This window comes from Panonychus citri, unplaced genomic scaffold (assembly GCF_014898815.1).
Source record: "Panonychus citri isolate SS breed McGregor unplaced genomic scaffold, ASM1489881v1 Contig00135, whole genome shotgun sequence".
In the NCBI taxonomy this organism is placed as follows: domain Eukaryota; kingdom Metazoa; phylum Arthropoda; class Arachnida; order Trombidiformes; family Tetranychidae; genus Panonychus; species Panonychus citri.
Genome location: NW_026515540.1, coordinates 2,367,020 through 2,380,479, shown reverse-complemented (window position 1 = coordinate 2,380,479; position 13,460 = coordinate 2,367,020). Strand labels below are relative to the sequence as shown.

The 13,460-nt window shown below is 34.2% G+C and overlaps 4 protein-coding genes across 7 annotated transcripts; 2 read left to right on the top strand and 2 right to left on the bottom strand.

Annotated features, from left to right (window-relative positions):
• Window positions 1-86: 86 nt before the first annotated feature.
• On the bottom strand, window positions 87-3,749 carry LOC128392019 (ribonuclease 3-like). Its single transcript, XM_053351989.1, is given in 4 exon segments — window positions 87-321; window positions 393-538; window positions 603-1,815; window positions 1,818-3,749. Coding segments are annotated over 4 exon segments (3,063 nt in total). The 5' UTR covers window positions 3,463-3,749; the 3' UTR covers window positions 87-262.
• Window positions 3,750-3,894: 145 nt separating this feature from the next.
• Window positions 3,895-7,612, top strand: LOC128392020 (SWI/SNF complex subunit SMARCC1-like). The gene is made up of 2 exons (XM_053351990.1): window positions 3,895-6,888; window positions 6,971-7,612. Exons 1-2 carry the CDS (start codon window positions 4,102-4,104, stop codon window positions 7,124-7,126), a joined length of 2,943 nt encoding a protein of 980 aa, XP_053207965.1. The 5' UTR covers window positions 3,895-4,101; the 3' UTR covers window positions 7,127-7,612.
• A 52-nt stretch (window positions 7,613-7,664) lies between these two features.
• LOC128392022 (lachesin-like) lies at window positions 7,665-9,759 on the bottom strand. Its single transcript, XM_053351997.1, has 2 exons — window positions 9,601-9,759; window positions 7,665-9,443 (listed from the first exon to the last, which is right to left on the bottom strand). The coding sequence occupies exon 2, from the start codon at window positions 9,112-9,114 to the stop codon at window positions 7,987-7,989; it is 1,128 nt and encodes a 375-aa protein (XP_053207972.1). The 5' UTR covers window positions 9,115-9,443; window positions 9,601-9,759; the 3' UTR covers window positions 7,665-7,986.
• Window positions 9,760-9,831: 72 nt separating this feature from the next.
• Window positions 9,832-12,557, top strand: LOC128392024 (uncharacterized). Of its 4 annotated transcripts, none has more exons than XM_053351999.1 (2): window positions 9,832-9,971; window positions 10,710-12,557. In XM_053351999.1, exon 2 carries the CDS (start codon window positions 10,730-10,732, stop codon window positions 11,453-11,455), a length of 726 nt encoding a protein of 241 aa, XP_053207974.1. In that variant the 5' UTR covers window positions 9,832-9,971; window positions 10,710-10,729; the 3' UTR covers window positions 11,456-12,557. The 4 variants fall into 4 exon arrangements, with proteins under 4 accessions (XP_053207974.1, XP_053207976.1, XP_053207975.1 ...); XM_053352001.1 differs by lacking the exon at window positions 9,832-9,971 and adding an exon at window positions 10,032-10,186; XM_053352000.1 differs by lacking the exon at window positions 9,832-9,971 and adding an exon at window positions 10,044-10,271.
• Window positions 12,558-13,460: the final 903 nt, after the last annotated feature.

The following is a 13,460-nucleotide window of genomic DNA, read 5'->3' as shown; positions in this document are numbered from 1 at the left end:
GTAGGAAATAATAATAACTGTTTTGTAATTGTTAATGTTTGACCTTAATGTTTGTCAATTTTCACGAATTTGATTGAATCGGTTAATTGTTCAATCGAATAGAAAATTAACTTTTAATCATTCATTTTTTTTCCTCTCTATCAAGATAGACAGAATATTAAACATGGTAAGTTAATTGTAGAAAAAAATTAATAAAATTAGATGACCAGGATTGATGATATAAATTAAAATTGATTGTTGGCAACTAGAGTAATTGAATCGTCTAAATTTTGAAGCTTCTTTCCATTACTCTTCGTTGATGACTTAGCTGCGGGAATAAACCTAAATGAGGAGAAAATAAATTAATGGTAATTAGTGTTTCGATTAAGATTTTTGATTAACAATCTACTGACCTTTTGCATTGTCCAGTGCGTTTGATGCTGCGTCCATTTCGGCTTCTTGGATACTGTGACCTTTTCCAGTAGCGAGTCGTTTGTCCCTAAAGTAAACAGCAACTTTATAAACTCTCGTATTGGTTGGACCCAAACTTTCAATGACTCTGAGGATACAAGTAAATAGTTAATTAGTTGATTATCTTGATTGATTAATTTTACGTGACTTACTTATAAATGGGAATATCGGGTTCGCCGCCGTCAATGGACCGTAATGTAAGGCAACATTGTTGTAATTTAGATTTAGGATCGTTCCAGTCTTGATTCATGATGAAATCTTCCAACCTTGGGAAGAAACAAACTCCACAGAAATGTCGACAATATTCAAGACCTTTGTCCACATAAAGAGCACCAAGAAAAGCTTCCAAAAGGTCAGCGCGATCTTTGGTCTTTAGTTCACCTTTGGCATAATTGAAAACAGCGTATCGAGTCATTCCCAGATCGTCACAAACAACTGCTTGAGTTTTGTTATTTACTAGGGAACTACGAAGAAGCGACAAGTGACCTTCATGATGTTCAGGGAAGTATTTATAAAGATATTCGGAGGCCACTAATTGTAAAACGGTATCACCAAGAAATTCCATCCGTTGGTTGGAACCAAGAGTTAAATTGTTGAAACCAACTGATCGATGGGTGAAAGCTCGAGCCAGTAAGCGAATGTGAGTGAATTCAATCCCAATCATTTCTTCAAATTCTCGAAGTTCCTGAAGACGGGGAACTGTGGCCAAGTACATTCGATCACCGCCGGGCTCTTGCTGTTGAATTGGATGAGGCGGATAATTGACCCAAACTTCATACAGCAAATCTTCATCTTTGAACAAAGTGTTGGAAAAAACTTGATCGGCTACGTTAATTGCACCATCCAAAAATAGGGCGCCCATTAGAGCTTCGAAACAATTGGCCATTGCATGTCGAAGTTCAATATCGTGACATAAATCGGAACCGTGAGCATAAAGCATATACTTTTCTAATTGAAGCTTTTTGGCCAAAACAGCAAGATGTTGATTCTGAACGATGGCCGCTCGATAAGTGGCCAGACCACCTTCTTCCAGGTCGGGAAACATAAAGTACAAATGAATCGAGGAAAGAAACTCGACCACAGCATCACCAAGAAATTCAAGTCTCTCATTGTGATTAATGTTTGACGCTGTTTCCTCTGGGCAACCAAATCGAGACATGATATTGATCAACATGTTGATTCCTCTTTTCCGTGTATTCATAAAGTGGACTCGACGATCACCATAATGAGGTTGACGGATACCACAGTTTGTTAGAGCATTTCTAGCGTGATCCGGATTGGTACCAAAATTTTCACGATAAGAGGGATGAGTTAAGGCCAATTGTAAAAGATAACGATCCTTGAATGGATAATCTAGAATCTCTCTAAATGAGCCAACGATTGATGGAACCGAAGGTGACAAATTACCACTGGAATTAGGAGAGCGTGTTGGATTACATCACAATAGATTCCCGTCTTGTGGAAACCCTTCGAACTTATAACAACGGTAACATCGCGTTTAAGGTCATTTTTGGTTCGCATCTCTTGTAATTTCTCCTCTTTTTGTAACAATGTTTGTCTATCAACGTAACTCACTTTCGGCTTGTTGGCAAGTAAATGACGGAATTTGACATAATCTCTCCAGGCTTTTTGGTACTTCGGGTTACCGGCATAGCTTAACTGTGGAGGTCGAATACCGAAATGTACAATCACTGGAAACGCATCATCAGAGTCTGGTTTTAATTCACTGGGTTGAACTGGTTTATCTGGATCATCGTTTGTGGTCACAGTGTTTTTATCAATTTGATCGACTCGAAGTGAACATGGTTTCATACCAGGATAAGTAACGATCATTCCTCGAACGGTGTCAACAAATTCGAGCCACTCTGAGTCATTCATTGATTGTATTCTCTTTAAATCTGATTCTTTGATCAATTCACCACTTTGAGATAAAAGGTATTTCATGATAATGTTTAAAGATAAAAGTTCTTTACCATTTTCTTCAATCTGTCTTGAGAATCGAGGAAATAGATGAAATTGTGGACAATCATCGAAACCTGTTGGTGTCGCATTCGCAGCATGCCAATTAAGATCAACTAATTCCAATATTTCTTTGAACAGATATTCAGTTATCATCTCAATACCTCGAACGGAAAAATTGTCAGGAAATTTTTCTTCCACCAAAGTTATAGTATATTCAATGTTAAAACGAATCAGTTTACATGGTGGATAGTTGAGAATTGGAGAATGAGATAAAATTGAGAAACCTTCGAACAAATATTCGCCATTGTTGTGTTCGATTGTAGTTGGAAATTTAGAAATATAATTTGTCAATGGGCTTATATTCAATCGATAATGGTAAAGGTGATTAGCGTTGTTTGTTTCGGGAATACAATGAGCGATTTTCTCCTCCGGATAAATACCATGGCGGATTCCTGATCTTTTAGCTTTGGCCGAGCATCGACAAAGTGGCCCATCGTTCATTTCACCGGGATCATTGAACCAAAGTTCCTCATGAAGTCGCCAAGGGTGAAGTTTTTTTCTCTCCAATTCTTCAAAAGCGGTATCTTCTTCGTCTTCTTCATCTGAACTACAGGTTGAAGAAGAACATGATGAGGATGATGGAAAAGGTGAATCTGAACATGCATGATGATGGTGATGATGATGATGAGGTTTATGAAGTTTCTGTTTTCTAGGTTGAATAACAATCGGTGGTTTAGTGGAGATAATTTTTCTCGCTCGATTTAAAAGCTCATTTTCAAATCGATCCTCAAGATCTTTCATTTTCTGAGTAATTGTAAGTATATCCTCGTTATCTTCTCCATTCAATTTATCTTCACGATAATTGATAAAATATGAATCAGCATTAGAATATTTGATTGAAGAATATTTTTTCAACATTAACTGTTCCAAGGCAGATTGTTTCTCATAGACTTTAACTCGTTGTGATCGATCAGCAAATTTCCTTCGAGCTCTTTTATCATCCCCACGATCACCCATCCCACCAAAACCAGTAATAGATTGACTATTCATTGGTCGAATAAAATAAATTAAAAAAATTATATTCCCACTTAAATAACAACAAAAAAAACCAATCAATTAATAAAACTACAAATCAATCGATGATCATCATTAAAAAAAACATCAAGCACATGTCAACATCTAAAAGTAAATGTAATAACATTTACACTTATATCCCATTAGAATCACAGATAAATATTATCACAAAGAATATCACTAATAGTTAATTAAATCTAAATCATAATAAAAAAAATGAATTAAAGTAAAAATGGACAAAAGAATCAATTTAATCAATTGGACAAGAGGCAAAAGGAAATTAAAATCAATTGAAATTAGAAAATTTCTTTTGTTTATAATAGAGAAGAAAAAAAATTCCACAGATGGAGCCACTTTTGCGAATTTGAGCTCTGCTTGTGTGTGGAAATTTTTTTTATATTGATTTAGATTTTTGTTTTTTTACCTTAATTTTAACTTCTAATTAGTGAATTGTTTTTTTTTATTCTTTGTGATGTTAGTCTTTGTCTTTAATTGTTTGGGTTACCTTGTTAACGGGCTCGTTATTGGTGGTTGAAAAGTTTGAGGAAAAAAAATCGGTGAGAACGGAGGAGAAATCTGAATAGAGAAGAAAAATTCATTGCAAGAGAAAAGAAAATGACAATTAAAAAAAGACGTGAAGGAGGAGCAGATCCTAAATATTTTGAATCACCAGAGATAATTAATGGTTTTGATTGTGTTCGCCAATGGTTGGATAAATCAATCTACTGTCAATATCTTCAAGCTGATCCTACAAGTGCTAAAAATTTGGTCTCAATTGTCCTGAGTTTGATACAATTTCAAGAAGATAATCTTGGTCGGTCTGTTAGTAAACCGCCAATGACTCGGTTACCCATGAAATGTATTCTAGATACCAAACCAGGAGGTGGACTTTGCCATATATTGGGTACAATGTTTAAATTTAAATATGAACAAGGATGGAGAAAATTTGACCTACAGGCTACATCTATTCCCAAGATTGAGAAAAATTTAGATCTACTGAGAGCAGTTGAAAAAATTTTATTCTCGGCGCAAAAAATATCAACACCCATTGTGTATATACGTCCTGATGTTGATGATAAACTATCTGAAACCTTGAAGGATATCGTTCGTCGTCATCAAGGAACATGTGTTGAAACTTTATTGGAGGCAACTCATATTGTTCATAATTTAATTCTACCTAATAAACAACCAGATGATTATTGTCGACCTGTTGCCAAGAATCAATCGGAGAGAAGCGCTTTAATCCATTGGCTTTATACTCCTGATAGTTATGATTCTTATCTAAGTAATGTTGATCTCACCGTTGAACCAGATACACCTCGTCTCGGGATTAATCAAAGGGAAATTGAAGCTCGCTGGTTATTAGATACCGATGTTTACAATGAATGGATGAATGAAGATGATTACGAAGTAACCATCGTTGATAATGTTCCCACTCACACCAAGAAACGTTACACTCCAGCTGAATTAATCATTCAAGTTTTACCTGATGAAACCAAAGATTCCCGGTCAAAATTTTCAAAAAGAAAACTTTCCCCGTCACCATCATCAGCCGATAAGAAACGAAGATCTCGATTGTCAACAATAAGAACAAGTTTTTCCGGTGCTGATTCTTTCAAGAGACGCGCTTATAAGGGTTTAGACGAAGATTATGAAGATTTAACCAAAGATTTAGAAGATCCTTTACCTGAGCCAAATATTCACGAAGTTCATCTGCCAAAATTGGTTCCAGGAACTAGAACTACAAAGGATAATGAATTAGCACCAATAAAAGGAGGATATATCACTGAATTAGATTCTGTTGACCATGAGGATAAAGTGGGAATGTCAGATTTTGATCTAATGAGAAGTCAACATTATGAGGAGGAAACTTTGACCATAAGAATTGGTGATGATGATGAAACCGAAATTGACCAAGCAAATTATGTTGTAATTCCTAGTTACTCTTCTTGGTTTGATTACAAATCAATACATCCAATTGAAAAACGAGCTTTAACCGAGTTCTTCAACAATTCAAACAAATCTAAAACTCCTGAAGTTTATTTAGCTTACAGAAACTTTATGATTGACTCTTATCGTATTAATCCAACAGAATATCTAACAGTAACTGCTTGTCGTCGTAATCTTGTTGGCGATGTTTGTGCCATTCACCGAGTGCATACCTTTCTAGAATTGTGGGGATTAATCAATTTCCATGTAGATCCAGATGATCGGCCAAATTCAATGGGACCTCCAACAACCAGTCATTTTAATATATTTGTTGATACTCCTGGTGGACTTATGCCCATTGCTCATCCTCGAAGTGTTTCAAGTACCTCAGCTCAAAAGCAAGTTTTATCTTTAGACAAGGAAGTTAAAAGTGAATCAGACAAAACGCAAACGAAAACAGTTTTAAATGATAACTTTGGACTTCGAATGGATCAATACGAACAAAGAAATGCCGCTTATCGACACAAAGGTGCAGCCACAATAACACGAGAATGGGATGAACAAGAGATTCTACTTCTCCTGGAAGCCATTGAGATGTACAAAGATGATTGGAATAAAGTTTGCGATCATGTTGGAAGCCGAACCCAAGACGAGTGTATTTTACAATTTTTAAGATTACCCATTGAAGATCCTTACCTTGAAGATACAGGGTCACCCTTACCAGCCAATTATCAATCAATTCCATTCTCAAAATCAGGAAATCCAATAATGTCAACAATTGCTTTTCTAGCGAGTGTTGTTGATCCTCGAATCGCTGCTTCCGCTGCTAAAGCGGCGATCAATGAGTTTGCTCGTCTAAAAGATGACAATGTTTCACCACAAAAGTTACACGATTTAACCACCACTTCAACATCAATTTCTTCTTCCAGTGATACCTCAACAATTAAAGACTCTGATATGAATATGAACCCTGGCGATGGAAGTAGAGGTTCCTCTCTGTTTGGAGCATCTTCATCTTTAATTGATTCTGAAATGAAAGAACCGCTGATTACACCTAAATTAGAATTTGATCCCAATGGAAAATCTTCAGAAATTGGTTCATGTGATTCGATTCCGAAAACTACAACAATTAAAGAGGAAACTCATTCCAATGGTGTCCAAAGATCTGATTTTAAAGATGAATCTTTCAATGAACGATCATCAACCAAGGATGGTAGTGGTACATCGGGAACATCGACCGCCGGTGGAGGAACTGGTGAAAGAGATAAAAGTTTAAAAGATTCACAGATTAACAATGCAGCGGCATCGGCATTGGGAGCTGCCGCTGTTAAAGCGAAACATTTAGCCGCTGTTGAGGAGCGAAAGATCAAAGCGTTCGTTGCCATGTTAGTTGATACACAATTGAAGAAATTACAACTTAAATTGAAAAATTTCGAGGAAATGGAATCGTTGCTGGACAAAGAGAAAGAAACTGTAAGTATTTTGTAGAAGTTTATAAAATTTTCTCTCAACAATTTGATTGATCATCTAATTGATTATTTTTTTCCTCTTTCAGTTGGAACAACAGAAACAAGATTTAATCCATGAGAGGCAACAATTCCACATGGAACAATTAAAAGCAGCAGAATCAAGAGCTCGATTGAAAGCACAAACTACTCTTCTAGGACCAACTGTAGATAATATTACGTTCCAGCCAATTACACATAAATAAATCTATTTCATCAACAACCATCGCATCTACATTATCAAGTCATCATTCAAAACAATCAGAATATTTAAGGAAATGAATTGACAATTAAAGAAAACAAAAATCTACGAAAAGGAAACAAAACTAATCCATGAAGATCTTCATTTTCTCTTCTTTCTTGTATCTCAATTTTTTATATTATATTTTCCATTTTCCATTTTCCATTTTGCTTTTCTTTTTCATTATTCTTTCCTTAACTATGTTTACTTTTACTCTTTTAATCGACTTATTTATTTGACTATCGACCTGAAAAGAGAATCACATAGATTTTCAATTGTATCCTTTGAATCTTTTACTCTTGTATCTACGTTCAAATCGCACGTTAACTTTACTGTGTAAGTGTTTTCTTTTCCATCTCAAGCTAAAAGGAAGGAAAAGAAAATCAATTCCATCAGAATCATGTTTATGCTATGAAAAGAAAAACTTTAAATAAACAAAGTAATCAAGTGATGATTAACTGATTAACTTTTCATTACCATTTCCATCATTTTAACACTTTGGCTGAAAATTTGAGAATTGATGTTTATTTTTCGTATAAACCATTTTCTATTAGGTATAAATTGATTAAAAGGCTTTTTGATTCCAATAGATTTGATCAACGGGTTTTAGGAATGAAAAAAGAGATTCGATCATGTAATTTAAGCTTGATGAGTTTTCAAAATCCATCCACAGTTAACTGTGATCTTAGAGCAAATTGTGATTTCGATTGGTGAAACAATCAAGTTGAGGTGAAGTGATTTAGTTTCAAAATCAAAGTTAATCTCTTTGAGGTGAATACGAGCCTTGGTGTCCATTGTGCTGAGGTGAATTAATTATTTAACTAATTAGAATAAAAAGTTTTGGTATAACTTGGCAAAAATTGTGATTACTAAATAATAATAAATTAAGGCACTTGATTGTTGATTGAGAGATGAAAATGAACCACTACCGTAGTCTGAGTATATGGATGAACAATCGGGTGGACAGATAACATTCTGAGTTTCCTCTAATTCGAGACTGGCTTTTGATGCTCCCAATTTGTTGGAGGCTTGACAATAATATCGACCATAGTTTCGTTTCTCGATTCTTTGAACTCGCAAGATTGTTGTAAATTCAAATTCATTGTTAGTCTGAAATATTGAAATGTTGTAATTTTTACTGTTCGATAAATTTTCCTGATAGTCATCACCCTCTTTATACCAAGATATTGAGGCCAAAGGGAAGGCACGAACTTTACAGACCAAAAGTTGATTATGATTAAGAGCTTGACCAACTCTTTCTTTGGGAACAGTAATCAAAGGAGGATATTCAACTTCAACTGAAACAGCCCGACGATCTCCACGAGCAACACCATTATCGGCAATACAATAGTAAGTTCCTTGGTGATTGATTGAAATATTGGTTAATACCAATTCAGATCCAATGAAATGAGCACCATAACCAGGTAGCTCTTTGTTACCATCACGACGCCATGAGATTCTTGGTTTAGGATGACCATTGGCGAAACATTTAAGAGTAACTTTTGATGTATTAACTGATGTGATTACATGTCGAGTACTGTCATCACTGATAACTGGAGGGATACGAACAGTTAAATTAACAGAGGCTTGAATATTGGACGATGATGATACCATAGTGATTCGGCACATATATTCACCATTATCTACTTCTCGAACATCTCGAATATGCAACTTGTATTTATCACCGTCACGAACAACCATGATTCTATCACCCAGATAGTTTGTTGATCCAGAGGAAAGGATAATCACTGGGTCACTTAATTTAATCCATTGAATAGCATAACCGCTTGCGTAAAGTGTGTCACAAGAAAGTTCAACGGTCTCTCCTAAATCAACAATTTTCTCCTTACTGATGAATGAGATTGTCGGCTCTTGTTGACCAAACGTAACAGGTAACCAAAAAAAGCCAATTAGGCTCAATAATAAAAGGTAAGTATTCAGATGAGATTCCATGTTGATACCTTTAGTCAAATTTCTTGAGATTAAACGATTAGACTCAAGAAAGAAAAGTAAAAATTTGGATGGAAAATTGTTTCGGTGTAAAGGTAAATTCCAGTATATGAGGTAATTGGACCGCCACAAAATCACTGGGTGGAAAATTAGTTGATGAGAAAAAGGAACCAAATGGAACCAGTGGTTAAACCATTAAAGGTAGAAAATTGAAGAAGAAGAAAAATAAACGTCAAGGTAAATAAAGAAGTTCTTCTGAAGAATCGTTAAGGTTCCAAATGAGTGATTAAGTCCAAATAGAGAACAGATGTAACAGTATTAATTCCAAGGCCCTGAAATAACGAAAGAAAAACAGTTAATTGTAACAATTAATTAGCAAAAAAAGAACAACATAAATTTGAAATTCCATCTGCTGGTTAAATGGGTTGGGCTGGTCAACCTTTTCCATAGCATTAAAATACAAACATTTATTGAGGAAAAAAAACTCACCCAATTGTTGATTGTTATACTTGTCAGGCCTGAGGAACAATTAGTAAAATTAACTGATTACCAGTCCATTGTTTAGAATGGAAAATATTACAATTTAATTGAATTAAAGAAAATTAAACAATTTGAAGTAAAAGAGAATAGAAAAATTTGTTTATTCTATTCTGCTACCTTAGTTACCTGAACGCTAAAAAGAAAAACAACTTTTCTTTTTCTTCTTTCCCTCTTTTCTTTTTTTCTCTTACTTTTTTCTCTTTCTTTTCTTCTTCTCTCAGGTAATGTAAACAAAATAGAAACAAAAAGAATTATTAATTTACAATCAATTCTTCCAAACGAATTAATCAACAATTAACCATCGCAATTTAATCTCAAAGGTGAGTGAACAATTTTCTTTAAATGTTATTAGCTTTTTCTTTGATTCTGTTTGTTAAGTTGATCAAATGTTCAATTGTTTCTTTGATTATATTGTTTATGTTTTTTTTCTTGTGTCTTACCATTTTGGTTGATGATTTAATTGTTGTTGTCAAGTTGCCAATTTAATTGCTGTGATTGTCCATTACCTTTGATTACAATCTACTTGGATCAAAAGGTTGATTGTTTCATTCATCCATTGGTTTCTTTTTGTTGGTGTTTAGGTTGACAAATTGTTGACAATTTCATTGGAAAGTTTGACTGTTTGTATATAGATGATTTTTAATTAAATCACTTGATGGCATTTCTAACTAATTGTCTGAATTATGAGATAATTTATCAATTGTTTAAATCAGCTCAATGAATTTCTAGATCTCTCATCTTGAAAATTAGGTTACTTTTAATGAGATTTATTCTTTGTTTGTTTTAGTTTAATCTCTCACTGGTTAATTAATTTTTCTCTTCCGAAAAAGATTGTTAAATTGTCTCTAATTTTGTGCCTCGTAATTTAGAATACGACAATTAATTTAGTCTAATTGTCAAAGAATTTAAATTATCCTGGATATGAGATTAATTAATTTCTTTTTTAGCTTTTTCTTTGTGCTTCACTTCACTTGTCTTCTTGTGACCATATGATTGGCAACCATTTTGTTAACTCTTTTAAATTCTTTTCTTTTTTTTTTTTTCTATTCTCTTTTTAGAAAAGAATCTTTTTTCCACCATGGATTTGTGTCAACTAATATTCCCCGTTAGTTATCCTGGAATGAAAGATTGTAAAAGTGTCCTACTAATCGGAAGCCCTGGTACGTGCAAGACAAGTTTACTCCTTCAAATGGCGAGTAGCCTAAGTCACCAATCTTGCAAGACTCTAAATTCCGACGACTGTACAATTATGTTCATCTGTAATTACCAGTTAACCAAGATTCCCCTTCATGTTCATCGGATGCCACAATTTGATGCAATTTCAGCGAAAAACATTTCCATCCAATACCTGAAAACCTTTGGTGATTTAATCTCCCATTTGGCAAACCTTTTCATCCATGTTGGTAAACTCACAGGAATTATAATTGATGGAATTGATAATTTTCTCAAGACAATCGATGAGAAAGTTGATGGCAATTACAAGGATTGTTTGGCTAAATTGTTTGCTCTTCTGGTTGATTTGGGTGGACATTATTCTGATTGTCAGGATGGTTTCGTCGGTGGTGATCCTTGTCCAATTGTAGCTTCATTTGATTCCAATGATGAAGATATCAATGAGAAAGTATTGATATCATCAATTGGAAATCATTTCTTTGAACAAGTTGCTAAAATTGAGCCTTGTACCATTCTTGGAACCCGATTAGGATTTAAAATGACCGATTCTAGTGACCATTGTATCTATTATTACATTGACGAAGGACAAATTTATCTGGATCGGATCTCGAAGATTAAATTAATCTACTAACATGTATTAACGATGATTAATCTTCAATGTCATTGGAAAAGCTTCAAATTTATTTCCAGCTGACTTGTTGATTTCTTTAAAAATGCCAGAGAGATTTTGGAAAATGATGATCATCTCATCTAAATAACTCATCGTCATCTAGTGGCCTCTCAAGTGTTACTCAGCAATTTAAATGAATTATCCAACTAAAGTTATATCCCTATCGATGCCAATTTCGTCTTGATATCGACACATCTTCTCACTCGACTTTTCAATTTTCTCTGACAATCTACCAGATGACTTGAGCATCTTGAAGTAAAAAAAAGTGATTTAATTATTACAGAAGCGAAAAAAATGGCAAAGCTTTGTAATTTAAACCTCCAAGGATAAATGATGAAGATAATGATAATGTAACGAGGATTATGACGACAAGGAAGAAGGAAACGAAGCGTCAAGATGAAGATGATAACAAAAAAAAAGAGATACGAGGATCCATGAAGGTGATTTTCGAGGCTCTGTGTCACCATGAGTACTTTTGAACACTTTCAAAGAATAACTGGATTACGTTTGATGTTTATTTTCTCAAATCATCATCATCATCGTCATCATTTGTACAAAAATAAGCCAAATTTTGAAGAAAATCTTCTGCTCCTCGTGCAAAAGATTTGCATGGAAGAGAAAGAGAAGGTTCTTCTTCCATCCTCTCAATCGAAGGTGTATATTCACGAGTGAACATGTACCTCTTTTTTTCACTCTTCTAATACTATTGAAAATGGAAACAATTATGAAACATTTGCTACTCTCTCTTCTCAGAATCAATTGCGAGTTGAGTGCAGATATTTTTCTCTACGATTGTGTGTTTCTAGCCACAGTTACCAAAAATAACCACTGCCACTGTACCATGAGCGATATTTGAAAGGAGAGGGAGAGAGAAGATAAATAGTGAGAATCAAAATCTTCCTCCTTAATCCATAATATAAATTCTAACTCTTATTAATCTGGTTAATATTCACGATATTAACCTGTTGTAAATAAGTTCTAAAACCTCAAAAGTCCAATATCAACGATCAAAAAGTTATATCATCTAATTTTCTGTGATAAATTATATCAATCGATTTCATCATAATGTCGGCTAAATGTCCAAAGTGTAGTAAAACTGTTTACGCCGCCGAGGAAATGTCCGCTGGTCCATTGAAGTGGCACAAAACATGCTTCAAATGCGGTAAGTATTTAAAGCCATCATTTTTCATAGACTAACACCAACTGATTGATTAACTGTTGATTTCTATCACAATTAATCCTGTCATTGTGGTAAATTTTCTGCCAACTATGGTTATCATTAATTTTCCATCTTCTATCCACTCTGATTTCTATTCTAATCATTTCCATTCTCTCTCTCTCTCTCTTCCGTCCATCATCAATTCCAGAGGCTTGTAACACTCGACTGGCTACAGGAAAAGCAGCTCGACACGAAGATAAATTGTACTGTCAACAATGTTATCTGAAAGGAATGTACGCAACCAAAGAATTACTAAATTGACTTTTTTTCTCCATCTCAACTAATCCAATTTTGGCCAACAATTAACATTTGATATTGTAACAATTTATTTATGGAATTACATTGCAAGTTCGCCAAGAAAAAACGGAACAGAATTTCACTCAACATTAGTCTACAATTTTAGATTTATTTACAGGGAATTTTGTTCATTTAGGTTTCTCTCTCACTCTCACTCACTCACTCACCGTCTTCCACATCATCCTAATCCAGTTTATCCTCATGTTGATCTCTCCTTTAAATCAATCTCTGTTACGAAAATGTTTCAATCTCAATGATAAATTGCAGTTAATTTCATTGAAATCATTATCATCAACTCATGATCGCCAAAATATTAAATGAAAAAGCCCAAATTCAAACAGAAACTGTAACTTACAGTATTACAATTAAATGTACTTACAATTTATTTATCTAATCAATCAGATTAAAGAGTTAATTTGATTTCAATGAACATAATTCATTTGAAAAACA

Bases quoted from the DNA above. Each gene is read 5' to 3' on its own strand.
- LOC128392020 (XM_053351990.1), top strand. From the start codon at position 4,102: ATGACAATTAAAAAAAGACGTGAAGGAGGAGCAGATCCTAAATATTTT. The intron at 6,889-6,970 runs GTAAGTATTTTG...TTCCTCTTTCAG, and splicing joins TGGACAAAGAGAAAGAAACT to TTGGAACAACAGAAACAAGA.
- LOC128392022 (XM_053351997.1), bottom strand. From the start codon at position 9,114: ATGGAATCTCATCTGAATACTTACCTTTTATTATTGAGCCTAATTGGC.
- LOC128392024 (XM_053351999.1), top strand. From the start codon at position 10,730: ATGGATTTGTGTCAACTAATATTCCCCGTTAGTTATCCTGGAATGAAA.